General features: G+C 46.5%; 2 protein-coding genes across 5 annotated transcripts in view; one reads left to right on the top strand and one right to left on the bottom strand.

The window, feature by feature from the left end:
• Positions 1 to 5088, bottom strand: part of GHRH (growth hormone releasing hormone) — a 28812-nt gene extending 23724 nt beyond the window's left edge. The window contains exon 1 of one of the 4 annotated variants that reach the window (XM_053246537.1): positions 4741 to 5088. The gene's annotated coding sequence lies outside the window, so the exon portion shown is untranslated. Of the gene's footprint in view, positions 1 to 1345; positions 3676 to 4740 lie in introns of those variants that run through there. The other 3 variants (XM_053246542.1, XM_053246539.1, XM_053246535.1) reach the window with 3 other exon arrangements.
• Positions 5089 to 5149: 61 nt separating this feature from the next.
• On the top strand, positions 5150 to 25309 carry MANBAL (mannosidase beta like). Its single transcript, XM_053251183.1, has 3 exons — positions 5150 to 5217; positions 9310 to 9506; positions 22701 to 25309. The coding sequence occupies exons 2-3, from the start codon at positions 9357 to 9359 to the stop codon at positions 22806 to 22808; spliced, it is 258 nt and encodes an 85-aa protein (XP_053107158.1). The 5' UTR covers positions 5150 to 5217; positions 9310 to 9356; the 3' UTR covers positions 22809 to 25309.
• Positions 25310 to 25686: the final 377 nt, after the last annotated feature.

The raw sequence follows: 25686 nt of genomic DNA, 5'->3' as shown, positions 1-25686 counted from the left end.
CTGGCTGGTGCTGCGAACGCAGCGCCAGCCTTTGTTTAGCTTCCGAAGGGGCCACACGGCCCCCGCTCAGGAGCTAAACTAGCCTCCCCATGTCTGATGTCAGACGTGGGGAGCGTGTCAGGGCCACAAGACGTGGCCCCTGATTGGTCGGCGGCCCGGGTTCTTTGAACTCGTTGGCCCAATGGTGGCTCTGCCCCTGTGTTGCTGGTGTCTTTCTTATTTTTCTTTTAGATTGTGAGCCCTTTGGGGACAGGGACCCATCTTATTTATTTATTTATTATTTCGCCCTGAGCCATTTTTTGAAGGGCAGTATAGAAATCGAAGGAAGGAAGGAAGGAAGGAAGGAAGGAAGGAAGGAAGGAAGGAGAGAGAGCTGGTCTTGTGGTAGCAAGCATGACTTGTCCCCATAGCTAAGCAGGGTCTGCCCTGGTTGCATTTGAATGGGAGACTTGATGTGTGAGCACTGTAAGATATTCCCCTCAGGGGATGGAGGCGCTCTGGGAAGAGCAGAAGGTTTCAAGTTCCCTCCCTGGCTTCTCCAAGATAGGGCTGAGAGAGATTCCTGCCTGCAACCTTGGAGAAGTGGCTGCCAGTCTGTGAAGACAATACTGAGCTAGATAGACCAATGGTCTGACTCAGTATATGGCAGTTTCCTATGTTCCTATCTTCCGAAGGAAGGAAGGAAGGAAGGAAGGAAGGAAGGAAGGAAGGAAGGAAGGAAGGAAGGAAGTTAGTTAGTTAATTCTAGGCTAGCTACTCCCAGCCAGGGTACCATAGAGCTGGCTACTGAGTGAAATACAGCTATCGTTCTAGCGTGGCGGGGAGATTTATTCCTCTCTTGAATCGGGCGGGAGTATTTATCTCTCTTCTTGAGGTAATAGGTACAATGAAAGTGTTGATGTCCCTTCAGGTTGAGGGACTTTGATTCCCCCAGGTGCATATTTCCTGGAAATTCCCTGGCAGGAACTTCAGGGCCAGGTCACCACAGATCCAGTACCATCCCACAAGATCAGTTTGGGCCCAGTACTCTTGGAAGGAGGCCAACTCACTCCCGCACACCTTTCTTCACCTGGGTAAGCCTCTTAGTGAAGGCTTGGAACATCTGTAAGCTGTTACCACAGTTCCCAAGAGGTGGGTAGCAACTAGAATCTCAGTGTTATTTTCACAGAGTATAGTATCATTTGTGCTCATCTCAACATTGTCCATCACCTACACTAGGCCCAACTGCCAGGCCTGCATCTCCCACCTAGGACAAAAGGTAGAATTAGTAACATTTGCTCCATTCAGTATGATAGTTCCAAAGACTGTAGGTAACAGTACTCAGACAGTGACATGTGTAACCCACCTGTGAATATGACTCCCCCAGAGTCCCAATAGTTCTGAACACAAAGGAAAGGTCTGCCTTGCACCCTGATCGAGCTGGCTGACAGGGGCCGGGATCCAAGGGAATGTTCCACCCCGGACTTCAGTAAGGATGAAGAGTTCTCGTACTGCCACTGATGTTCTTGTGCCACCACACCCAAAGTGACTGGCTACCGTCCCACATCCAGGGATATGGTTGCACACCCAGCAATCAGAGAGATTGGCAGCAGCAGCAGTCACGTTCACAGTAGCCACCCCAAAGGTTAGCCTCCCACCTGACTGACATAGGTCTCACCACAGTCCGGGCCAAAACAGCAAGGCCAATAGCAGTACTCCCATCGCCAACATCAGGAAAACTCCACCAAGCCACTCTCCCAACTGGAACCATTGTGGGGCCTTCACCTGTGGAAATACACTTGCTCTAGCCGAAACTGAGCCAACAGCTTACGCCGGGGGTAGCTCAACAGATGGGCAGGTTGTCAGCACAGGACCTGGTGGCCGTGTCAGTGGGGTTTTCTGGGTGGGCTGTAGCTATCAGTTAACGCGACCAGCTAAGCCATCGACCCATTTTCTGGGAATGGGGCTGACCCCCTTGGAGGATCCTCTCGGGTCACTTTTCTGCAGTGAAACGTATGGATCCAGGCATTCTTTTCCTCACACTTGACTGCCGTTTGGTTCACCAACAAAATCTGGAAAGGACCCGTCTTTCTTGGGGAAAGACAGTTCTTCCTCCCAAAACTCTTTGATGAGGACCCAATGTCCGGGCTGGACTGGAGGGCGTGACAGGCTCCAATTGCAGGTCCAGACTGGGCCGCCTTCACACGCCTGTTAAGAGACTCAAACACATTAGTGAGGGTCACACAATATTGAACTATGTCAGTGTCCAGTTGCACCAGACTTTCCCTGATAGGTTTGGTGGGAGGCTCCATTCCCACCCTCACTGGCCCTCACAGGTTCCCCCTCACTGGCCCGTGAGGAGTATGCCCATTTCTCTCCTCCCTCGAGCCATTTCTGCCATTTCTGATAGACATCGGGACGCAGGGTAAGCCATCTGCAGAGGACAGTTTAGAGTCTCGCATCACTTTAGCCAGCATAGTCTTTAAGTCCAGGTACCCGAGGAAGTCCAAATCTTGGAGTAACAAGACTGGCAGATCTGCTGGGCTTAAATGCTTGCAAAAGGAGCCAACCAAAAAATTATACAAACCAAAAAGTATACAAATTACTCAATTACTAACAATCCCCCCTCACATGAACAAAACGTTTAGCCAGCTCCCAGGGGCCATAGGGCAGCCATCTGGGTGGTGCCAGACGGCTTGGGCATCCTGACTGCAGCCGGCTTGTAGGCAGAGTTCCCATTCCCCCTCCGAGGTTGCCTGCTGAAGGCTGGGTGAGTCCTCTTGAAGCAGGGGTGTTGGCCCTTGGGGTTTATGTGGTTTACATGAAGCAGCCAATCCAAATCAGTAGCAGAAGTGTGAGGGTGGCAAAGTACAATAGCCAGGGTTGTAAATAGAAGGATAGCCTGCAAACGTTCACAGATAATTTCAGCATGGGAGATCAGGGTCCCCTCCAAAGCAAGGAGTCCCCTTTCTCTCCAGAAGCAACCCCAAAAGCATAACGACTGTCAGTGTCTGAAAAAGCATAACGACTGACAGATGCACAATAGTGCATCTGTCAACAGCAAGTGTGCAAGCACAGGTAAAAACTATCAGCTAGGCAGTTGGGGTGCTCATATGAGTGGATAAAGAAAAAACCTCAAGCACAGAGAAATAATTAGACAGCTTAACCAGTACACAACGCGCCTCGTTCATCACAGAGACAGGAACCATCAACATAGAAGATCAGATCAGCCTTCTGCAAAGAGTAATCAATCAAGGCATTACTTAGAGATAAATAGTCATGAGGCAGTTCATACCCCCCCCCGAGAGGGGAGAGGGAGAAGGGAAGCAGGGTTGAGGGGTTTGCAATGGATAATGATAACATTTGCTCTTCTATCTTAGATTTTCTGCAACATAGGATAGGAATAATCAATGAAGGGACAAGAACATACGAAGAGCTCTTCTGGATCAGACTAAGGGTCATTCTAGTTGAGCATCCCCGATTCCCACAGTGGTCAACCAGATGCCTCTAAGAAGCCCACAAGCAAGGCATGATTTGAAGGCATTAGCCCCTCCCACAATTGCTCAGCTAGGGTTGCCAGCCCTCCAGGATAGGCCTGGACTGGAGTCTCCAAGAATTGGCATCAATCTCCAGGTGACTGTTGAAAGCATTCATGAAGATTGCCTTGATATCATGAAAGGGGGGGGGGGGGGCTCAAGAATTGTTTCAGTCAATCCTAGCTGCTCCACAGCAACTGGTATTGAGATACTGAACTTGAACCTGCAGTTCAAGTTCAGTTCAAGTTCAGAGATACTGAACTTGAACCTGCAGTTTCTTCCATATAACCATGACTAGTAGCCATTGATAGATTTATCCTCCATGAATCTGCTATGTGCCATCGAATTCCATGGTCATCACTGCATCTGGTGGCAGCAAATTTAATAAATTATGTGCCATGCAAAAAAAGCCCAAAATTTCTTTTGTCTGTCCTGAATTACTGCAATCCAATCTACTGCCAACAGCCAAGTGGATGGTCCATCCCTCCCAACTTGTTGGTCCCTCCTGCAGAGAAGAAAGCTGACTTCATAGCATTGCTAGGTTTATGGATCTATCCAAAATGGTGTCCTCCTGTCCAGTTGCCACACACATACACATCACACACACACACACACACACACACACACACACACACACACATTATCTTGGTTTCTATTATACTTGCTTTTACTCCTCTGTGTGTCTGTGTATGAGAGATTCTGTATATGCTCCTTGCCCTTAGGTCCATTTTAAAAGACAGAAACTAGATCCCTTCACAAAGAAAAAGCAACTTGCACATCATCATAGGAACATAGGAAGCAGCTCAGCTTCTCCAAGATTACGGGCAGGAGCCTCTCCCAGTCCTACCTCAAGATGCCAAGGAGGGAACTCGGAACCTAGATATTTTCCCCAGAGCAGCCCAATTTTAGGTTGTGAGCCCTTTGGGAGACAAGACATCTTTTTTTAAAAAAAATTAAAATTTATCTGTGTAAACCCCTTTGGGCACTTTGGCTGAAAAGTATATAAATATCCATTGTATTCGTATTCATGTTGTCATCTATACACAGACTGGCAGCAGCTTTCCAAGTTTGCAGGCAGGAGTCTCTCGCAGCCTTATCTTGGAGATGCCAGGGAGGAAACCTGTAACCTGCTGCACAGAAATTAGAAACATGCAGACAGATACTCTTCCCAGAGTGGCCCCACGGTGCTCACACGTCTCCCATTCAAATGCAAACCAGGACGGACCCTGCTTAGCAAAGGGGACAATTCCTGCTTGCTACCACAAGTCCAGCTCTCCTCCCATAAGACCAGCTCCAATAAGACCAGCATTGAACATGTTGTGTGAATAGCCGTATGTGTGAACAATTCTGTACATGTGCACACTGTCCAACAACTGTAGGTGACTTTTTGGGTGACTTTTTAAATGGTCCTCATAAAAGCATCGTCCTATTGTTTCTCTTTGGGTTCCTTCTTCTAATGAACCAACGGAGCTAGCTGCACTTTCAGGGATGATGGGGAAGAATGCTCTCTGCGTGATTTGCCCAAAGGAGCTCGGCCCGCGTTGAAGCTAGCTGTTCAGCGAACAGAGCGGGAGGGAGGCGCGGCCTCCTTAGCAACGCCTGCTGGTGGCGGTTGCTAGGGCGCTGGAGCGGAAGTACTTCCCCAGCCGATCAGAAGCATTTCCAGGCGACGTAAACTGGGTTTGGCTGAAGGAGCGGAGAGGTAAGGGATGCATTAGGGTGGGGTAGAGCAGAGGGGTGGCAGTAAGGTATAAAGCTATCCTTTCCTAGACGCCTTAAAGTCTCTCCAGTGCAGGAATGAATGGGTGGATGCATCCAGCTTCACCCCTGTTTTTGATAGAGAACATGTTTTCCTTCTGCTCTTTTAGAAGACCAGCCTGTGCATGCATCGGGGTGCAAAGCGTGCAGCACACAGGCATTTTCACCTTGTACCTCTCTTAGAAATCGCCTCCAGGTTTCTTATTACTCTCCTTCTTCACGCCCCTCCACCCCGCCTTTCGCTCTCTTTCCCCAACTGCCTTTAAAATAACGCTTTGCCTCTCTGCGGTGTAACTAGCAATTAGTCTAACTCCTTCCCAAAGGGGGTGAGTTTAAGAAAGTGGATCAGGTAATGTTTGTTTGTTTGTTTGTTTTTTAAATTATTACTTTGGCATCAAAATGTAACCTCTGGAAATGGAAAACAGGTTTAGGAAAGTAGGAGCCAGCTCCTTCAGAAGAGCCCTCTTGGATCAGATCAAAGGAGAGCTGGTCTTTTGGTAGCAAGCATGACTTGTCCCCTTAGCTAAGCAGGGTCTGCCCTGATTGCATATGAAAGGGAGACTAGAAGTGTGAACACAGATATTCCCCTTAGGGGGTGGAGCTGCAGGTTCCAAGTTCCCTCCCTGGCATCTCCAAGTTAAAGCTGAGAGAGATTTCTGCCTGCAACCTCGGAGAAGCTGCTGCCAGTCTGTGAAGACAATACTGAGCTAGATAGACCAATGGTCTGACTCAATATATGGCAGCTTCCTATGTTCCTATGTACATCTCGTGCAGCATCCTGTTTTCTACAGTGGCCAACGGGATACCTCTAGGAACCTCACAAATGGGGCATTGAAGGCAAAGAGCCACCCTTTCTGTGGCACCAGCAACTGGTGACATAATATTCAGTGGCATATTGGCTCTGAATTAGGAGATTATGTTTAGCCATAGCAAATTTTTAGACATAACAAATGTATAAAGTCCAATTCATATCTTGTGTTCAACACTCATACAATCTGCATACAACAGGACTGCACAGCTTCTGCTTTCCTGCAGATGTTGGCATACAACTCCCACCATTCCTGACTACTGGCCACTGTGCCTGGGGATGATGGGAATGTAGTCCAAAAGCAGCTGGAGGGCCAAAGTTGTGCAGCACTGGCATACAGTGTACACAGGTGCAGATCCGTACACAGGTACAGTTGTTCACATGTTATGTTGAATGCAGGTACAGGTGCTAGTCTGAATCCTGCTTTTCAGGGGATTCGCTTCTTAAATGAATGTCACAGGTAGTCATTCACACAAAAACATGTTTAGCTATCTGAATGCAAGTACAACATAATGTTTGAACAGGGCTATAGATCCCTCCTTGTGAATGTATCTAATTCCTTTTAAAAAGATGTAAATTAGTAACCATCACTACATCTTATGGCAGTGAGTTGCATAAGTTAAATAGGCGTAGATTCACAAAGAGTGACAAGAAGGACACTACAACCTCAATGAAGTATTGTAGAATTGGCTAAAGTTTTAAAACCCACCTTTTAAAAATGATATAAGCAGATAGATGTAGGACTAACAGGAGGGAGTTGTGCTGATTTGGTGTTCAGGGTTTGGGCATGAAAAGAGTACTGACAACCAAATGGAGCAGACATCTGTGCCTTCTTGGGCATGTGATGAGGAGCACATACTGTACAATGATAGGAATGATGAAATATGATGGGAGTGAGCAGGGAAGTGAAAAGCTATAAAATATTTTTTTCCAGGAGAATTCTAACATAATACTATGCCTCTTTCTTTTCCACCTAACTGAAATTTTCAGACTCTAGATTCTTAAAATTAGACCTGTTTTTATTATTTTTTTAAATGTCTAGGACTAGGTATCTGTCCTAGAGGTACCTATTGTCGGAGGCCTGTTCAGAAGTTATGCATGAATGGGTGTTGGGAGGCACACAGAAGCACATTGTGCTCCCTGCACTAACATTCCAGCTAGCCACATTCCCAAACTTGCACACATTTAGTGGTTTGCTTGCAAAGCAAGTGTTGAACATGCAGAGGCCTTTTCTGTGTGATTTGGAACCCTAGCTGGCCAGGGTTCTAAATCATATGGAGAAAGCCTCCATGTGTTCAGTGGTTACCTTTGCAGATGAGTATTGAATGTGCAGACACCCAGAAGACAAAGCAAGTTCATGCAGGTGGGGACAGGTGGCTAGCTGGAGTGCTACCAATCCCCACTGCATGCATTCATTAAACATGTGGGAATGACTGAAGAGCACAAAGAACAATTCAAGAAACAGGAGAATATAGATAAGGGAAGAGAAACAGATAGGCCAATAACTCTGATGCCAATACTATGCCATCTGTAATTGGCTTCCAATTTATTTCCTGGCCCAGTTCAAAGTGTAAAAGTTATATTTAGTTGTAAACTCTTTATGTTTCAGTGGTTAGATTAACCAGTTACTTGGCAAGATTGTTCAGAGAATCTGTTAATCACCAATTGGGAAAGCTCATTTAAAATCAATGTTTTAATTTGGCCCTTTTTCCTTATTATTGTAAATCAAGCTGTCGCCCCATGCAAATTACCTACCAATGGTTGGTCCAGGTCATCTTGTTAATTTGGGTAGTCATTCTAATAGCAGAAACTGTGATTCTCCATTTGTTTTTGGTATCTACTTTAGACTATCTACTTTAGGCTAGTGCAGAATGAGGTGTGTTTCAGCACTGTTGTGCCTAGGTTAGTGCTGGATTGTGGCCTATGGACTTGATCCTGTTTAATGCAGGCAGACTGACTGCATGTGGAGAAATCCCAAAGAACCTTGCTTCTCTCTTCTCCCCCCACCCCAGCCAACATGAGGGCATAAGTGAATGTGCAGGCAGTGAGAGGAGACTTGACAGTTGAAGGGAAGGCTTAATGGGGATATTGAAGGTGTGTGAATATCTTCCATTCCCTGCTGTTCTCCCTTGTGCTTCCTGAGTCCATACTCCTTATTGAGCAAGCAATATTGAACCCTGTAAGACTCCTCCATGCACAGGCAATGTACCCCAAATTTGATTGTTAAACCTTTGTGTTTAGTGGATTTAGTCCCATTTAATGGTGAATAACAGGAGATGTTGAATAACATAATCACTTTTTTTAAAAAAGAAGACTGGCTCTGTTTTCCTTCTCTTTCATTGTGAACTGTTTCCAAACCACAGCATTTCAGCAAGTATTTTCTTGCTCAGTGCTCAAATTAAGCAGTTTAAAATTAATAACTAGAAATTGAACGTGCTACCACATTTTCTCCGATTTTAGAAGCCTCATCGCTCAGAAGTTATAAGCTTGCCCGACTGTGGTTATGTACAGCAGGGTGAAGGGAAAGGAAGTCCTACCCCTGCCACATCAAGCAGCAGTACTCCCCACTGCTCACACTTACAGTGTGACTTGTCTGAAGAGAGAAATGCCGAAAGTGTGGTGGTGGGTGCTTCCGGGATTAATCCAGTCTCACAATCTCTGAAGTGCCCGCCATCATGCTTAGGGCTTAGACAAGCAATCCTAGAAGTGCCCGCCATCACGGGTGGGGCTCTCTCCTCTTCAGACAAACCCCACTGTAAGTTTGAGCAGTGGGGCGCTTCCTCCCACTTTACGCCACCTCAGCGATGTGATTTTATCACATCTGAATCAGGCTAGGGTGTTGTGAGAACCTGGTAACAGTTACCTTACTATGTGACTGAAAGCTACAGATGATTGGCTTTTTGTGCGATTAAAACTACCATGCACTAGATTTGTCAGTGGTTTCCACATTGTAGGTGTTCATTGAAACAACTAAAACTATGGCCACCTGTCAGCCACCCCATTCCACAATAACCCAAGTGTTTTTTGTATTCTGTTTGCCTCCCAGTGGTAGGTCCAGGTCATCTTGTTGATTTCAAGGTTTCGTGCTCTTTGGACTAAAAGAGATCCGTCTGATGCATGGCTTTTCAAAACCTGAAGTTTTGCAAGGCACTAAAAATGTTCTTTTGATTACTTTGTGAAGGACATAAAATACATGTCATGATAGAGATGCTGTTCCTTTCATCACAGAAAAAAAGAAATTTGAAATTGTTGGAGGTGAAGTTGGTGATTCGACCATGGCTGCTGAGCTGGACTTCTCTCCCCCTGAAATTCCAGAGCCTACCTTCATGGAGAACATCCTACACTATGGCCTTTTCTTTGGTGCCATTTTCCAGCTCATCTGTGTGTTGGCCATAATCCTTCCCATTCCGAAGTCATATAAAACAGTAAGCAATTCTTATTCTCTGTAGAAAAGCAAACGGTGAAGTTGCTGGTGATGGCCATAGCTAGATTCTGTTTTTGACTGACAGTTCTGCAATGTTATTACCTAACTTGCTTACAAAATTAAGTTGACATTTCTTCATTTTGCTTAGAACACAGGCAGACATGATTTGTATCTTGGCCACCAAGGCTTCCCAAAAAGTGATTTTTAAAATTTGGAATGGCTGGTCTACAGGGCTCTCTGGGCTTTGGAAAAGGCCCCAGTAAGATTCAGGTTGTAAGCCATAACCATCTTACTTATGTAAACCACTTTGAGAACATTTTTTGCTGAAAAGTAGTATATAAATATTATATAAATATTATTAGTAATTAATTTATTGTTTATTATATTTATTTATGGCTGACTTACGAGCGATGCACCAGTGCAGGGAGAGAGCAGCCTAACAGAAGTTCCTAACTAACTGCATTGGTGCAGCAGGGAAATGGCAATATTTGCTGCTCTCCCCTTCCCCAAGAAGCCTCTTGTACCACTTGAAAATATGTCTCCAAGGGATGTGTAACCTTCAGGGACATATCTGGTGTTTTGCTCACCCAATTACTATAACGTCTTGCATTTGGATTGGGTTTTCTTGATAGGGTGGGTGAAAGGCATGCCTGTTCACCCTTTTATAAAGGGGAGCAACGCCAGAGGCAGCACAGAAGGTGACTGGAAGAGACGATGTGGGGTAGGAATTTGTTTCATCTGGCTTCTCCACCCCTTTCTGATTGGGAGAGGGACTCTTACTGTGGCTTTTGTGCATTCCTTTCTTTTGGCTGCTATCTGTTATCTGGTGAGAGCCATGCTTGTTGGGCTTTTAAGCTCTTGGCCCTTATAACGGAAAGCAATGCTGGTGGTGCAGCCTGCTGGTGGCTGGACTGCAAAAGCCGGCCCACAAAGGGGGCAGGCCTTCAGGGATGGGGCTGAGGGCTGGGGTCAAATGTATTGTTCTAGACTTCTAAAAGGAAGACTCCTGCTGACTACAATATTATTGTTGCCTAGTAATTGGTTAGTCACCTTAAGTGGCACAGCAGGGAAATGCTTGACTAACAAGCAGAAGGTTGCTGGTTTGAATCCCTGCTGGTACTATATTGGGCAGCAGCGATATAGGAAGATGCTGAAAGGCATCATCTCACACTGTGTGGGAGGAGGCAATGGTAAACCCCTCCTGTATTCTACTAAAGAAAACCACAGGGCTCTGTGGGTGCCAGGAGTCAAAATCGACTTGATGGCACACTTTACCTTACCTTAGTAATTGGTTGTAGTGATGGGTCCGGACCGGTCCAGAGGCCATTGTAAAGGCCTCCGGACTGGTTCGGACCGGTTCAGACCTGGCTGGTCCGGTCCGGGTGGAGGGGGTCCCTTTAAGGGCGGGGAGGGTTTACTTACCCCTCCCGCCTCTTTGCCCCCTCCAGCGCCCATTGTTACTGTAGAAATTGGGGCGGCAGGATACCTCCCCGCCGCCCCTTCTGCCTCCTCTTCATTGCAAAAGGCTGCGACAAGCCTTCTGTGCACGCGGCACACGAGCTTCACGTCTTCCCGACGCGACGGGTAGACCGGGCCTCCCATCGCCGGAGGCCCGGTCTACCAGCCTCGTCCCAGCGGGTAGACCGGGCCTCCGGCGATGGGAGGCCCGGTCTACCCGTCGCGTCGGGGAGACGTGAAGCTTGCGTGCGCGTGCGCAAAAGTCTTGTCGCAGCCTTTTGCAATGAGGAGGAGGCAGAAGGGACGGCGGGGAGGTATCCTGCCGCCCCAATTTCTACAGTAACTACGGGCTCTGGAGGGGGCAAAGCGGTGGGAGAGGTAAGTAAACCCTCCCCGCCCTTAAAGGAACCTCCTCCACAGTGCTGGACCGCAGCTGTGTGGTTCCGTGCACACCCCTAATTGGTTGGGCCTGGTACAGGTATGTGTCTTGGGTTGTCCCAAGATGGGAAGGCAGGGGACGAATCTGGGGCAGCTATTCCAGTGGTGGTGGGGTATTGATGAAGATATTTATTATTTGTTTAGCATATTTGTATACCACCCACTACCAAAGTCTCTAGGCAGTTTACAACATTAAAAAACAAAACAAAACAACAACAATTTAAAACTTATAAAAGTTCAAATTAAAATAGCTAAAAACCACTAAATAGCTAAATGGCGCTTGTAGGTCAGCAAGCCATTACAGAGGAATGGAATTCAGAAATTTAATTGCTGATTTACCTTCGAACAGGCCTACCACCTCTTTGACCTTGGAGAGTAGTGCCAAGTCGGTCCAAAATAAGTATGAGATCATCCATGACTTGATTTTGGATGGAGCCAACCTGGTGTGCATTACAGGGACCTGGGCAGGAGAGGCTGGTGGTCCGGTTTGGTCTCAACTTCTCCAAGTGGGTTACTCTGTGGTGGAGCAATTGAGAGGATGTGGGCGGGGAGGTGGGGTGGCTGTGGTCTATAAGAATACTATCTTTCTTATCAGGATCTCTGTCAGGGAATTGGCCTATATTGAAAGTCTAGGGACCAAAAATATACTGGGACTTCTGTTGGTGTACCAATCACCCTATTTGCCAACAGAGTCCCTAACTTTGCTGACAGACCTGGTTGTGGAGTTTGCATTGGAGTTGCCCAGGTTGATGGTAGTGGGGGATTTCAATGTTCATTTCGGGACCAGGTTGTCAGGGGTGGCTCAGGAGTTCATAGCGGCCAGGGGCCTATCCCTCTGGACTGACACATGATGCTGGTCACATGCTTGATTTGATCTTTTGCTCTGATCAGGGTGGTGTTCCATGCGTGGGGACTCCTGTCATATCCCCATTGTCATGGAGGGACCACCATCTGGTTAAGGTAGGACTTGCAATCATAACCCACCTCTGCAGGAGTGAAGGACCTATTAGGTTGGTCCGCCCAAGAAGGTTGTTGGAGCCAATAGGATTCCAAGAAGCCTTGGAAGGGTTTAGAGCTGGCTCTGCTAGTGTTTCTGTCATATCTCTGGTGCAAGCATGGAATAATGAACTCACTAGAGCAGTAGACACAATCTTTCCTAAGCATCTTCTCCAACTTGCTTCAAAATCAGCCCCGTAGATTTCGGAAGAACTACAGGAGCTGAAGCGGCAAGGCAGACAACTAGAGTGCAAGTGGAGGGAAATGCAGCAGATCAGACACATTTGAAGATCTATGCTCTGGCAGTGCGGGTGGCAAAGAAGCGGTTCTTTTCTGCCTGCATTGCTTCTGCAAATTCACATCCAGCTGAGTTGTCTAGGGTTGTGAGGGGGCTAGTATATGCTCCTCCCCCTTGAATTTGAACTTGAAACCTTCAGTCACTTACTGTGACCTGTTCAGTGATTTATTCGCAGATAAAATCTCTCATATTTGGGCCAAACTGGATTCCACAGTTACTGCAGATCTACTGTGGAGGTGTCCAGAAACTCCTCTTATAGGATTAGATTGGATCACTTTCAGTTTGTTATTCCTGAGGATGTGGACAAACTGGTTTGGACTGTACACCCTACAACCTGTTCTCTTGACCCTTGCCCTACTTGGCTTATTTCATCTGGTAATCATATTATCGGAGGTAAGGTAAAGTGTGCCATCGAGTCGGTGTCAAATCCTGGCGACCACAGAACCCTGTGGTTATCTTTGATAGAATACAGGAGGGATTTACCATTGCCATCTCCCATGCAGTATGAGATTATGCCTTTCAGCATCTTCCTGTACTGCTGCTTCCTGATATAGGTACCAGCAGGGATTCGAACTGGCAACCTCATGCTTGCTAGGCAAGTCATTTGGGTCTGGTAAATATTATAAATGCTTCTTTGAGGGAGGGCAGGATGCCTCCTTGTCTTAAGGGGGCTATTATTAGACCTTATTTGAAGAAACCTGAATTTCATCCCTCAGAGCTAGCTAATTACATACTCATTTCCAATCTTCCATGGTTGGGCAGGTGGTGGCCTCTCAGCTCAAGGCAGTTTTGAATGATACAGATTAGCTAGACCCATTTCATACTGGTTTCCGAGCGGGCTATGGGGTTGAGACTGCCTTGGTCAGCCTGATGGAAAATCTCCAATTGGCTATCAACAGAGGGAGTGTGACTTTGCAGATCCTTTTGGATCTCTCAGCAGCTTTCGATACCATTGACCGTGGTATCCTCCTGGGTCGCCTGGAGACTACTGCTCTGCAAAGCAAGAATTAAAGTATGTAGTTCCACAAGTAACGGGCTGGATGAGGGATAACAAACTAAAATTGAATCCAAATAAGATGGAGGTACTGACTATGGGGGGGTCAGGACCCCAGAGATGGTTTAGATCGGTCTATTCTGAATGGGGCTTCCCCCCTCCCCGAAAGATCAAGTACGTCGCTTAGGAGTGCTCCTGGATCCAAAACTCACTCTGGTTTCTCAGACTGAGCCAGTGGCCAGGAGCACTTTTTATCAGCTTCAGCGCCTTAAAACAGTGGTGCATATGCTGGTAACCTCCAGGCTTGACTACTCTAATGCACTCTGTGTGGGGCTGCCTTTGTATGTAGTCTGGAAACTACAACTTGTACAGAATGTGGCAGCCAGACTGGTCTCCGCGACAACCCGAAGGGACCATATAACACCAATTTTAAAAGAACTATACTGGCTGCTGCTATGTTTCTGAGTGAAATACAAAGTGCTGGTTATTACCTATAAAGCCCTCAACAGCTTGGGTCCAAGGTGTTTGAGGTGCAAGTGAGCTAACTTGTGAACCGCCTAACCTGTTTGAACCAAATTTGCTACAAGTGTAGGGACACATAGGGATGGCTCAAGAGCATAATTTGTAATGATGCCATCCACTCCGATTCAAGATGGCGGACGCATAAATGTTTGAGGTGCAAGTGGGCTAACTTCTGGACCGTCTAATCAATTTGAACCAAATTTGGCACAGTTGTAGTGAGTGACACATAGGAACATCTCAACGGCTTGATTTGTGATGACGTCATCCACCTCAGTTCAAGATGGTGGACACATGAACATTTGAGGCACAACTGGGCTAACTTACGACCCACCTAACTGATTTGAACCAAATTTGCTAAAGGTGTAGGGACACATAAGGATGGCTCAGGTGCATAGTTTGTAATGATGTCATCCACCCTGATTCAAAATGGTGGACACGTGAATGTTTGAGGTGCGAGTGAGCCAACTTGTGAACTGTGTGTCTAATCTGTTTGGACCAAATTTAGTCCAGTTGTAGAGATAGTGGAAGGAAAGTAGGCAAACAAGTTCTTTCTAGAACTTGTTTAGATTCTTTTTTCAGCACTACACCAAGCACACTCAAAGCCTACCCACATAATACACCTTTAGGTTATCTGACCACAGGTGTGAGCCATGTGATGCTCTTGTGGGTCTACTAACTGCAGATTAGCATCATAGGAGCCCTATTCACGTGTTATGTTCAGTGCATGTACAACCTGTGTACAGTGTCTGCATATACAGAACTGTATGCACGAGCAAGTATTCACACATGTCCAATGCGCACATATGGTACACTTCTTGTCTGTACCCCACATCTGAGGGGACCTGTACTCAAGTTTACTTTACAGTGAACACATTCGTATAAAAGCGCATGTGCACAGACACCTATACACACATATAGCACGCGTCTCAATAAGGCTAAGTTGTTCAAACACACAAAGATGTGAGATGATGTGAAAGAATGCAAAGCTCTTTTGTTGTGTATACATTCTAAAATTGCACAGATTGTCACACTGGCAAATTTAGACTGAGAGCCCTTTTGGGACAGGAGCCATTATATTATTTCTTTTGCTGTATAAACCACTGTGAGGTTTTTTGTTGTTGAAAGGGGGTATATAAATGTTCTTTAATAGCAGTAATAGGGTTAGAGATGGACAACATTTTTGGTGCTGTGAACAACAGTGGAAAACCTTGCCATTACATACTCTAACTAATCTCTAAAACCATGAGGACTAGATTTTTTTAAACAAAAGCCAAAATCTAGGACTCTCAACAGGAGTAATGGACTACATAAAAATCCTCAAGAATGATATCCTTCATGGTTTGTACCTAGTTCATCTCATTAAGTATCCTCTACTTGATGTAACTGCATAACTCAATGAGTATGTGAATTGTTAGCTAAGAAAAGTGAACATTTCAGACCTTACACTAATGAGAATCCATGCTCCCAGTGGGAGGCCGAGCCACTGGAGACCCCCCCCCCCACACACACAGCTGCCACAGCACCCCTGCAAGGCCACCAAAGCCCTTAGTGGTGGTAAGCTGCCATTGTTAAAAAAAACAATTTTACTGCCCCTCGCTCCCCTTTAGCTGAGTCCGAACCAGTTTGAACTCAGACTGAATCAGACCTGGCTGCTGTGGCCACAAAACTGAACCAGGCCCAGTTCAACTGAGTTCAGTTGGATTCTAACTGAACTGGGTTTTCCGGTCTTGCATCAAAAACTGTGTCTATGTACTGGATAGTACTGGATGGCTCATGATGTGATTTTTCGCCAGTTTTCACAGATCCCCAAATCCTTGCAATAAGTACAATTTCTCCTTTTTATATCCTCTATAATAAAGACCCTGAGTGTGCGGCCGTGCTGCCCGTGTCTTTTTCGGCAGTTCTGAGCATGCGCGGAGCCGAAAAAGATACGGGTGGCCATGTTGGAGGAGGAGAAGCGGCGGCCCAGGAGAAGCGGCCGCCGCCAACGCCAGGAAGAGAGTGCGAGCGAGGCGGCGGCGGAGCCGCGGCCTCGGCCAGAAGTGGCGGTGGCCGCAGCGGGGCGACTGGCCCCGATGGCGGCCGCCGCCACGGCGGCGAGAGTGCGGGTGAGGCGGCGGCACCAGGAGGAGAGTGCGGGCGAGACGGTGGTGGCCGCGGCGGAGCGACTGGCCCCGATGGCGGCGGCCGCCACAGCGGCAAGAGTGCGGGTGAGGCGGCGGCCGTGGCAGGGCGGACTGGCCCCGATGGCGGCGGCCACGGCGGCAGTGAGAGTGAAGCATCGACAGCTGCAGTGGGGCGACTGGCCCCGATGGTGGCCGCGACCACAGCAAGAGGTGGCGGTAGCCGTGGGGCGGACAGGGAAGGACTGGGCCCGCTGGCGGCCGCACTTGGGGGGCGGGGGCGCACCCTCCCACATGATTACGGGCCAAATTGGCCCATGAAATTGCCGCCACCGACCGCCCTCCCTCCCAGATGCCCGAGTCCTCCTTACCCGGAAAAATGCATATTCAGAGAAGGAGAGAGGAGCTCGCAAACAGAGCTCCTCTCTATGCAAAGCCTCTGCCCATACTGCCGCTATGGATGCAAAGGACGCCATAGGACGCCTTTGCGCCCAAAGCGCCAGTTTGGGAAGAGGCTTTGCAGAGAGAGGAGCTCTGCTAGCGAGCTCCTCTCTCCTGCTCTGATTAAGTTTAAAGATCACCCGACTGACACAAGCCAGAGCAAAGGATGGCAGAAAACAAAAAAATTGAGAAAGAGACAGAGAGAGAGAGAGAGAGACAGTCAGGTGACAAAAAAAGAGAGAGAGAAAGAAAAGAGATGAAGAACTCATAAATTGGGGGGGGGGGAAGGCTAGCGCCCGTTATTATAACGGGCTTAAAATTACTAGTCATTTAATAATGAAGTTGAACTTTCCTAACGTCTATTGAGGGTGGATGTAGAATGGAACAAGCAAGCCATTTTACTGAGAGTTGTGTTACAGTGTACAATACATCCTGAGGGGAAAATAGTTGTATCACACTGCATGCATCTTTGGTTTTGATTTACAAGCCAATAAGCCTGCCTGAATTCTTTCTGACTGGGATATCAATCCCAGAGCCCTGAGCCAATTTTGGAAAGGCAGTATAAAAATTGAATGAATGAATGAAGGAAGGAAATATTTATTCATTCATTCAATCTGTTTCTTATTCCAAAAACCCTCCCTAATTGTGGAAGAATTAGCCTTTGGAGACTCACCTTGACTTGAGAACATTAGAAGGCAGCAGTGTTCCTCTTGCTGCAGCATCTATGATTTTTGAGTCCCTGAATAATAAAAAAAAGCCTATCACTCAATTTCTCTAGAAGATTGGAGCTTTTTTGGCCAGCTTCCTGTGGGTGAATCACATCCTTTAGGATGCAGGCCAAGTCTCCTTTCCTTTTTTGGAAGTTCACGAGTGTGAATTGCAGTCACCCTCTAACTTGAGAAAGATTTGAGCCAAGCTCATTAATGATAAAGATACTGTCAGCTGTTCTACCCCTGCGTTATCGGTGCTGCTTTCTTCTATGCTTGAAACTAGCACAAATCTGTGTCATTTTTCTATAGCCTTTTCCAGTTGGCACACATGGATTTTTAGAGTCCCCAGAAGCCTAACAATATTTATAACAAAGCTTGTTTAATGAGGGGAAGCAATCTGTGTGTGTGGTTCCTTCCAGAAGCCTGGCTCTACTCCCATGCATGTGTGGGATTTTTTCTTTCTTTCTTTAATACAAGATAGTGAGACTTATCTTTCCCATAGAATAAATGTTTCCTGCCATCACCTCTCTCAATGTCAAGATAATAAATTGGAAATTATTCTCCTGGGTTGCCCTTCCAAATTAAATGCCAGTTTCTCCCTGTCTTGCTCTGGCAGCCTAAACAAGCAGAGGGCGAGGGTGTGTGTGTGTGTGTGTGTGTGTGTGTGTGTGTGTGTGTGAGTGTTGGGGGGGCGGGCATTAAATTCCGCTTTCATGCATTGAAATATATATGGATCAACCAATCTAAAGAGTGGATATGTTTGTTCATTTACCCCCCTCCCGTGTGTGTGTAATAACTATCTATTTATTTATCTCCCCCTGCACCCAGTGCAGTATCTTCTACCATACGCTCAGGCGAGGAGGTCATTTCTAATAACACTTATAGAGATATCCTGCCTCTGAAAAGCACAGCTATTTTTGGGTAGCATAGGATTTCTATCTGTGTTGCTGTAAATTGTCCCTATCCCTAGAACAGTGTCCTGTCTTCAATAGGGATTGCTAGATACAAGTAGAGGTGCAGACAAAGGCAGCAGTCTGCAGTGCAGCCCAGGGGCCTGAAGACTGAATTAGAGCTGAAGGTTGTCTGGGTGCAAAGCTTGGCCTGGACTGAAGCTAGAGGAGGCCAGGCAGGGACAACAGACAGAGCTGGGATGAAGACAAGGCTAGGGTGAAGCACAGTCTCCTGGAGGGCTGAGACCAAGGCAGCAAGGTCTAGGGTGCTGGAAGACACAGCAATAGGAGCTGTAGTACCAGCAGTCAGTCTATGAAGCTTTGAGGCTTAAATAGATACCTGCAGGTCTAGCCTCTGCACCTGCTAGCTAGCTCCTCAGTCTCATCAGAAACACCTGTCCCTGGTGCTTTTTCTTCCTCTTGGGTAGCTCTTTCTAGGAGGAGGCGTCGAGCTGCCAGTTGTGCACTTCTGTGACATTGCCGTGTCTCAACTTGAGCCTAGCAACAGTGTCGCTCTCTTGGACTAGGTGATGATGATGGTGGAGATTCCCCAGCCAGGGTTGTTTCTGTAGTCTGCATATCCCCAGTTGCCCCAGGGACTGCGTCTTTGCGGGGTTCACAGAGTGGCTTGGAGAAGCCTCGGGTTCCAGGGAGGCTGATGGTCTGGGGTCATTGGCAGAATTGCCCAAGGCTGTCTCATTGGTAGTCTTGGAGTTCACATCAAGGGGTTCCTTGGAGGCATCTTCAGGGTGCACATCAGGGGGTTCCTCATCGGAGGCCCCTTTAGTGTCCTCATTGAGGCAAACCCTGACTAAAAGCTTCCATCTCTGTCCTTTGAGATATCTGCCTCTCCAGTTCCCTCTTCAAATAACATGACTCTAGCATAGCCTTCCTTTTTCTGCACCCTCTGCCTACTGCTGGCAGCCTTACCCAGATCCTCTTTGTCCTCATTGTTCTGTCTTTTGCCGCCATCTTTTTCCTGCCCTCCTGGTTTCTAGAGCTGCAAGCCTTCACGTTCTGAAAGTGTAGGCATTCTCATATACATGTCATGACTCCTACCAGAGCCAGAGGAGGGTGAGGGAGGAATTCACTGGGCTTGAATCCTTGTCTGTAAAGGATTCACAATAGGCTGCCACCATCCACTTCATTTTGATGAGGGGAAACCCACTCTCCATATAAGGTTCCTGGGGAGGCATGGGGGTAAGTGGGAAAACCCTCCCAAAAGGAGCTGAGCATCGCCCTTATAGCATCTCCAAGTTCACGTCCGGCGGAATTATTCAGGGTTATGAAGGGGCTAGTGTGTGCCCCTTCCCCCTTGAATCAGTACTTGGAACCAACTATTATTATTATTATTATTATTATTATTATTATTATTATTATTATTATTATTATTATTACATTTATATCCCGCTCTTCCTCCAAGGAGCCCAGAGCGGTGTACTAAATACTTGAGTTTCTCCTCACAACAACCCTGTGAAGTAGGTTAGGCTGAGAGAGAAGTGACTGGCCCAGAGTCACCCAGCAAGTCTCATGGCTGAATGGGGATTCGAACTTGGGTCTCCCCAGTCCTAGTCCAGCACTCTAGCCACTACACCACGCTGGCTCAATTACAACAATTACTCGCTGTGACGTTTTTAATGAGTTTTTGTGGACGAAATCACTTGTATCTAAGTTTGACTTAGATTCAAACTCTACAGTTGTTACAGTGTCTGATGCAGAGGTGTCCAGTAGCTCCTCTTATGAGATGACGCTGGATCAGTTGCAGTTCATGACTCCTGAGGATGTGGACAAGTTGTTTGGAATGGTGCGGCCTACCACCTGTCCTCTTGATCCTTGCCCAACATGGCTTATACTATCTAGCAGGGAGGCCGAGGTAGAGGGCCTGGTAGAAATTATAAATGCTTCTCTGAGAGAGGGCAGGATGCCTCCTTGTCTTAAGGAGGCAATCAGACCGCTTCTGAAGAAGCCTACCCTGGATCCCTCAGAGTTAAGTAACTACAGGCCTATCTCCAACCTTCCATGGCTGGGCAAGGTGATTGAGAAGGTGGTGGCCTCCCAGCTTCAGGCAGTCTTGGAGGAAACTGATCTAGATCATCTAGACCCATTTCAAACTGGCTTTCAGGTGGGCTGTGGGGTGGAGACTGCCTTGTTCGGCCTGATGGGTGACCTTCAGTTGGGAATCAACAGAGGGAGTGTGACTTTGTTGGTCATTTTGGATCTCTTGGTGACTTTCGGTACTATCAACCATAGTATTCTTCTGGAATGTCTGAGGGGATTAGGGGTAGGAGGCACTGTTTTGCACTGGTTCCACTCCCACCTCATGGGCAGATTCCAAATGGTGTCTCTTGGAGACTGTTGTTCTTCAAAATCTGAACTTTCGTATGGTGTCCCTCATGGTTCCATATTGTTTCTGATGTTGTTTAACATCTACATGAAATCACTGGGAGAGATCATCGGGAGACTTGGTGCAGGATGTTATCAGTATGTTGATAACACCCAAATCTATTTCTCCATGTCAACTTCATCGGGAGAAGGCATAACCTCCCTAAGTGCCTGCCTGGAGGTGGTGATGGGCTGGATGAGGGCTAACAAACTGAGGCTGAATCCAGATAAAACGGAGGTACTTATTGTGTGGGGTCGGAACTCGGGAGATGATTTTGATCTGCCGGTTCTGGATGAGGTCACGCTCCCCTGGAAGGAACAGGTACGGAGTCTGGGGGTGCTTCTGGATCCAAACCTCTCCCTGGTATCCCAGGTTGAGGCAGTGGCCAGAGGTGCGTTCAGCTGATAAACCAGCTGCGTCCGTTTCTTGAGATGAACGACCTCAGAACAGTGGTACATATGCTGGTAACCTCCAGGCTGGACTACTGCGATGCGCTCTATGTGGGGCTGCCTTTGTACGTAGTCCGGAAACTGCAGTTGGCCCAGAATGTGGTGGCCAGGTTGGTCTCTGGGTCATCTAGGATAGACCATTACTCCTGTGCTGAAAGAACTACACTGGCTACCAATAAGTTTCTGGCCAAAATACAAGGTGCTGGTTATTACCTATACAGCCCTAAACAGCTTAGGCCCTGGGTATTTAAGAGAACATCTTCTTCACCATGAGCCCCACCACCCACTGAGATCATCAGGAGAGGTTCGTCTGCGGTTGCCACCAGCTCATCTGGCGGCTACTCGGGGATGGGCCTTCTCCGTTACTGCCCCTGGGCTTTGGAATGTGCTCCCTGTGGAAATAAGAGCCTCCCCATCTCTGGCAACTTTCTAAAAGGTGCTGAAAACATATTTATTCACCCAGGCTTTTAATTAAATTAATAGTTTTAATACTTTTAATGCTGGGTTTTAATTGATTTTAATGTTTAAATGATTTTAATTGTAAACCGCCCAGAGACGCAAGTTTTGGGCAGTATAGAAATAAGTTCAATGAATAAATAAATAAATATAAATTCTTAGGCCTCCAGAGGCGTGTGACTAAGTCATACCCAAAATGAAGAATAGCACACTTCAGCAACAAGTATTTATTATTAGATTAAAAGAAAAAGGTATGCAATAAGAACAATTGTCTTTTCATGAAACATATTGTAAGAGAGAGTTTTCATTAACCTGGCAATGCAGATTCCAAGCAATCAGTAAAGAAAAATAACTTCCCTGATGCGTTTAACTGATTTGGTCCTAACCTATTACTTACAGCCTGCAGCCTTCCCATTTCCCCAGCAGCTCTTAGCCTACTGCTTCCTCAGAGCCCTCCTGGGACAGACTAACAGACAAACCAAAGCTTCTGCTGGTGGCTGAGCCAGAAATCCCCACCTAGTCCTCTGGATTGGTCCTTTTGATTTGAACTTCCCAGGCTCCCCCCCCCCCCCTTTTTAGGAAAGGCCCACCCTCCCAGCCATTGCTCCAAGTGAGGCCTTGTCCTCCCTCCAATCTTTACTATCACTACACTTTCTTTGAAATTGATCTTAAATGGACTTGGTTCCAAGTAAAAAACAACATACAGTGGCTAGAATCAGCATTTGATTTGGACAGCCATTTGTCAAGAATGCTATTGTAGTTTCTTGTGCTGAGCAGTGTGCTGGTCTGGAAGACCTCCAAGGTCCCTTCCAGCTCTAAAATTCTATGATTTTCAAAATGACACTTTCCCACTTTCTGTCCCACACTAACATGCACCAATGAATAGCACAGGAGAGGCTCAAAGGTACCTTTAGGGTTCCATGTGGTTTGAGAAGCGTATGTACAAACACCATTGTCCTTGGTTTTTCTTGATACAGGATACTGAAAGCTCTGAGATGAAAAGCTCAGAAATGATGAAGAAACCCAGGAATGTGGCTACATCAGTGAGCAAGAAGCCCAAGAAAGAAACCAAAAAGAAGCGATAAAGCAGCATCATGATGAACCTTTAAAGGCGATGTGTTGGCAACCATCAATCTTTCTTGAAGATGACATCTGTGAACAGCAATGTACAAAGCATCCAGTGCAGCTGTGCTTATTCTTATGTCTGGTCAAGAGGAACCACATGAGGATTATTGTTTCATCTGATCTGTTGTAAATACCTGTATGGGTTACTGAACTTCCCTCCTTGGGATGAAATATAGGGGCAGAAGAGAGTTGTCTATCTCCTTTGGGGATGTCTGAGATATAAAGTGCAGGTTCCCTGAAAGGAAATTGGACCATAGGCTTTGCCTCCTCCAAATGCCTTTTACCATATAGATATATTGTAAAGACGAGGGATCAAGCACAACAGCTTCTTTTTTTGTATGTTCTCAATGAGCTTAAAATAACTGATTTTATAACCTCGTGATGTTTTCACCTTGTTAAAAAGAATCTCGTAATTCTTATAATTACCTCCCTGATTTTAGCTTTCCTTGGGTAAGAGCATTCTCTGCTATTCTGACTACTCTTTCCCTTGCACCTATTATATAAGTAAGTCATCTCTCTCCTTTCTACTTTGAAATGCATTTGTGACTCTCTTTTTTTTAAGGTTTAGGTGGGCTGAATGAATGAGAACCATGACTCACATAAAGTGATAGGGTAAGCTTGCTTGGTAGTGGAGGTGTTGGTTCCTGCGGAACTTGGGAGGGGGAAAAGAACTATCTGCATACAGATGAAAACTTCACAGTAGGAACAAAAGTAGAACAGTTCAAGTTAGGGATGTGCACAAAGCATTTCATGCAGCCGCGTGGGGACAGAAAGCGGTAGCTTTAAAAGGAGGCATGCAGATCTTACCTGCTTCTCTTCTGCCCCCTGTGGCGCTGTTGGCCCTAAAAAGCCATGTGGCTGTGGTGCTGCTCTGAGCAGCCCATGTGTGGCATCAGCACACACATGGCTGCCGCACATGCATGGTGGCCATGCGCATGCCTACCCCTCACACGGGCTGCTCATAGCAGCACCACAGCCACGTGGCTTTTTAGGACCAACAGCGCCACGGGGGGATGGGTGGCGGGCGGAGAAACAGGTAAGACCTGCATGCCTCCTTTTTAAAACTTACTCATCCCCCGCTGAAACTATTTGGCTGCAGCAACTTGGATTGTTTCAGTGTCTCTCTAATTAGGCACTGAAATGATTCGGGCACATCCCTAGTTCTTTCAGAGATACACAGAATCCAGTGCTGTTCAATGGCCAGAGGCGTATCTAGGGAAGATAGCGCCTAGGGCAAGCGCTGAAATTGCGCCCCCTGTCCAAACATCTGACACTCATCTTTCAGATAACTTTACCATAATATCAGCTGAAAAATACAAGTCTGAAGGTCACATACAAGTCACATATATGAATATGTGTACAGTGTCATATTATAGTAATTTTTTTATTAAAAAAATTACCTGTAGCCCCTTTGGGGGGCTTCCTAAAGGCCATGGGGGGTCTACAAAGGTTACCCCTCCCCCCCACTGGCCTCTAGGGCCTCACAGGGACCATTTGAGCATGTGCGGTGGCCATTTTTTAAAATATATATTTTTTAAAAAAAAATGGCCATTGAAAACAAAATGGCCACTGCGCATGCTCAAATGGCCTCTGCGAGGCCTGGCATGGCCTAGGGCCTCACAGAGGCCATTTGAGCATGCGCTGTGGCCATTTTGTTTTTGGCAGCCATTTTTTAAAAAAAATTAATGTTAAAAAATGGCACCCCCTTTCAAGTGGCGCCCAGGGCACGTGCCCTGCATGCCCCATGCTAGATACGCCCCTGTCAATGGCCTTTATTTATATTACTAGCAAAGCACTCTGCTTGACATCCAGAGCAATGTACTGCTTGTGGAAGGATTTTACACTAGCCCAGCTTTTGCTCTATCTAATAGCACTAAGTCTGGAGGCTGCATTCCAAACTAGTGTTGTGCTCCCATAAATATTATTCTGGTTGTGCAACAGCAACACAGCTTATTTCAATGGGAACTTTTCTATAGTGTTCTTGTGCCATCACATTTTTAGCACAACTAAGCTAACTTCTTGCATGATCACAAATTTGCTCATTCTGTAAGCAGTTTGTTGCTCTGGATGTCGCAGCCATTGTTAGCCTCCCTTGTCTATGAGTGTCTGCATAGCAGGCTGCTTCTCACATTTTTTTTTGGTCATAGATCTCAAGAAATCATTTTGTTTTACGTATTTGGTATGTATTCTATCTATATCCCACCTCATTAACCAAAGTTCTCAAAGATCCACATGAGTGTAATTTTAGAACATGTAGATGCCTGTCAATTTCACTCTCTACAGTATTCAGGGAAGCCAGGAAGGACAGGTCTAGAGTTAAATTGTCAGCCATGTGATCGTTCAAAGGTATGGTTAATAGGGGTTGAGAAACACAGCTGAATTCCACTGTCACGTTTTTGACATGTTGATTCTCTCGCCAATAATGTACCCTGTCCCTTTTCATATAAAGAACTGTTATGAACCTTTTGTGTTTTATTGACCCTTTGCGAAGAGGTGACCATTTTGTCCTTGTGCTATTCTAGGAAGAAACTGGGGATCGTTTGTATTATGGCTGCCATCAGCTACCTGTTTTCTTTGTACTGGCCCTTCTAAATTCAGTGAGAACCTGTGTGACTTTCTCTAGATTAGAGCTGGTTATTGTGCCTTTAGGAGAGGAGAGCTGGTCTTTTGGTAGCAAGCATGACTTGTCCCCTTAGCTAAGCAGGGTCCACTCTGGTTCCATATGAATGGGAGACTACACATGTGAACACTTTAAGATATTCCCGTTAAGGGATGGAGCTGCTCCGGGAAGAGCAGAAGGTTTCGAGTTCCCTCCCCAGCAGCATCTCCAAGATAGGG

The sequence above is a fragment of the Hemicordylus capensis genome, chromosome 4 (genome assembly GCF_027244095.1).
Source record: "Hemicordylus capensis ecotype Gifberg chromosome 4, rHemCap1.1.pri, whole genome shotgun sequence".
NCBI classification, from domain to species: Eukaryota; Metazoa; Chordata; class Lepidosauria; order Squamata; family Cordylidae; genus Hemicordylus; species Hemicordylus capensis.
The sequence above is the reverse complement of the archived record's forward strand: the minus strand, read 5'-3'. Positions and strand labels throughout refer to the sequence as shown.

Bases quoted from the DNA above. Each gene is read 5' to 3' on its own strand.
- MANBAL (XM_053251183.1), top strand. From the start codon at position 9,357: ATGGCTGCTGAGCTGGACTTCTCTCCCCCTGAAATTCCAGAGCCTACC. The intron at 9,507-22,700 runs GTAAGCAATTCT...TTCTTGATACAG, and splicing joins TTCCGAAGTCATATAAAACA to GATACTGAAAGCTCTGAGAT.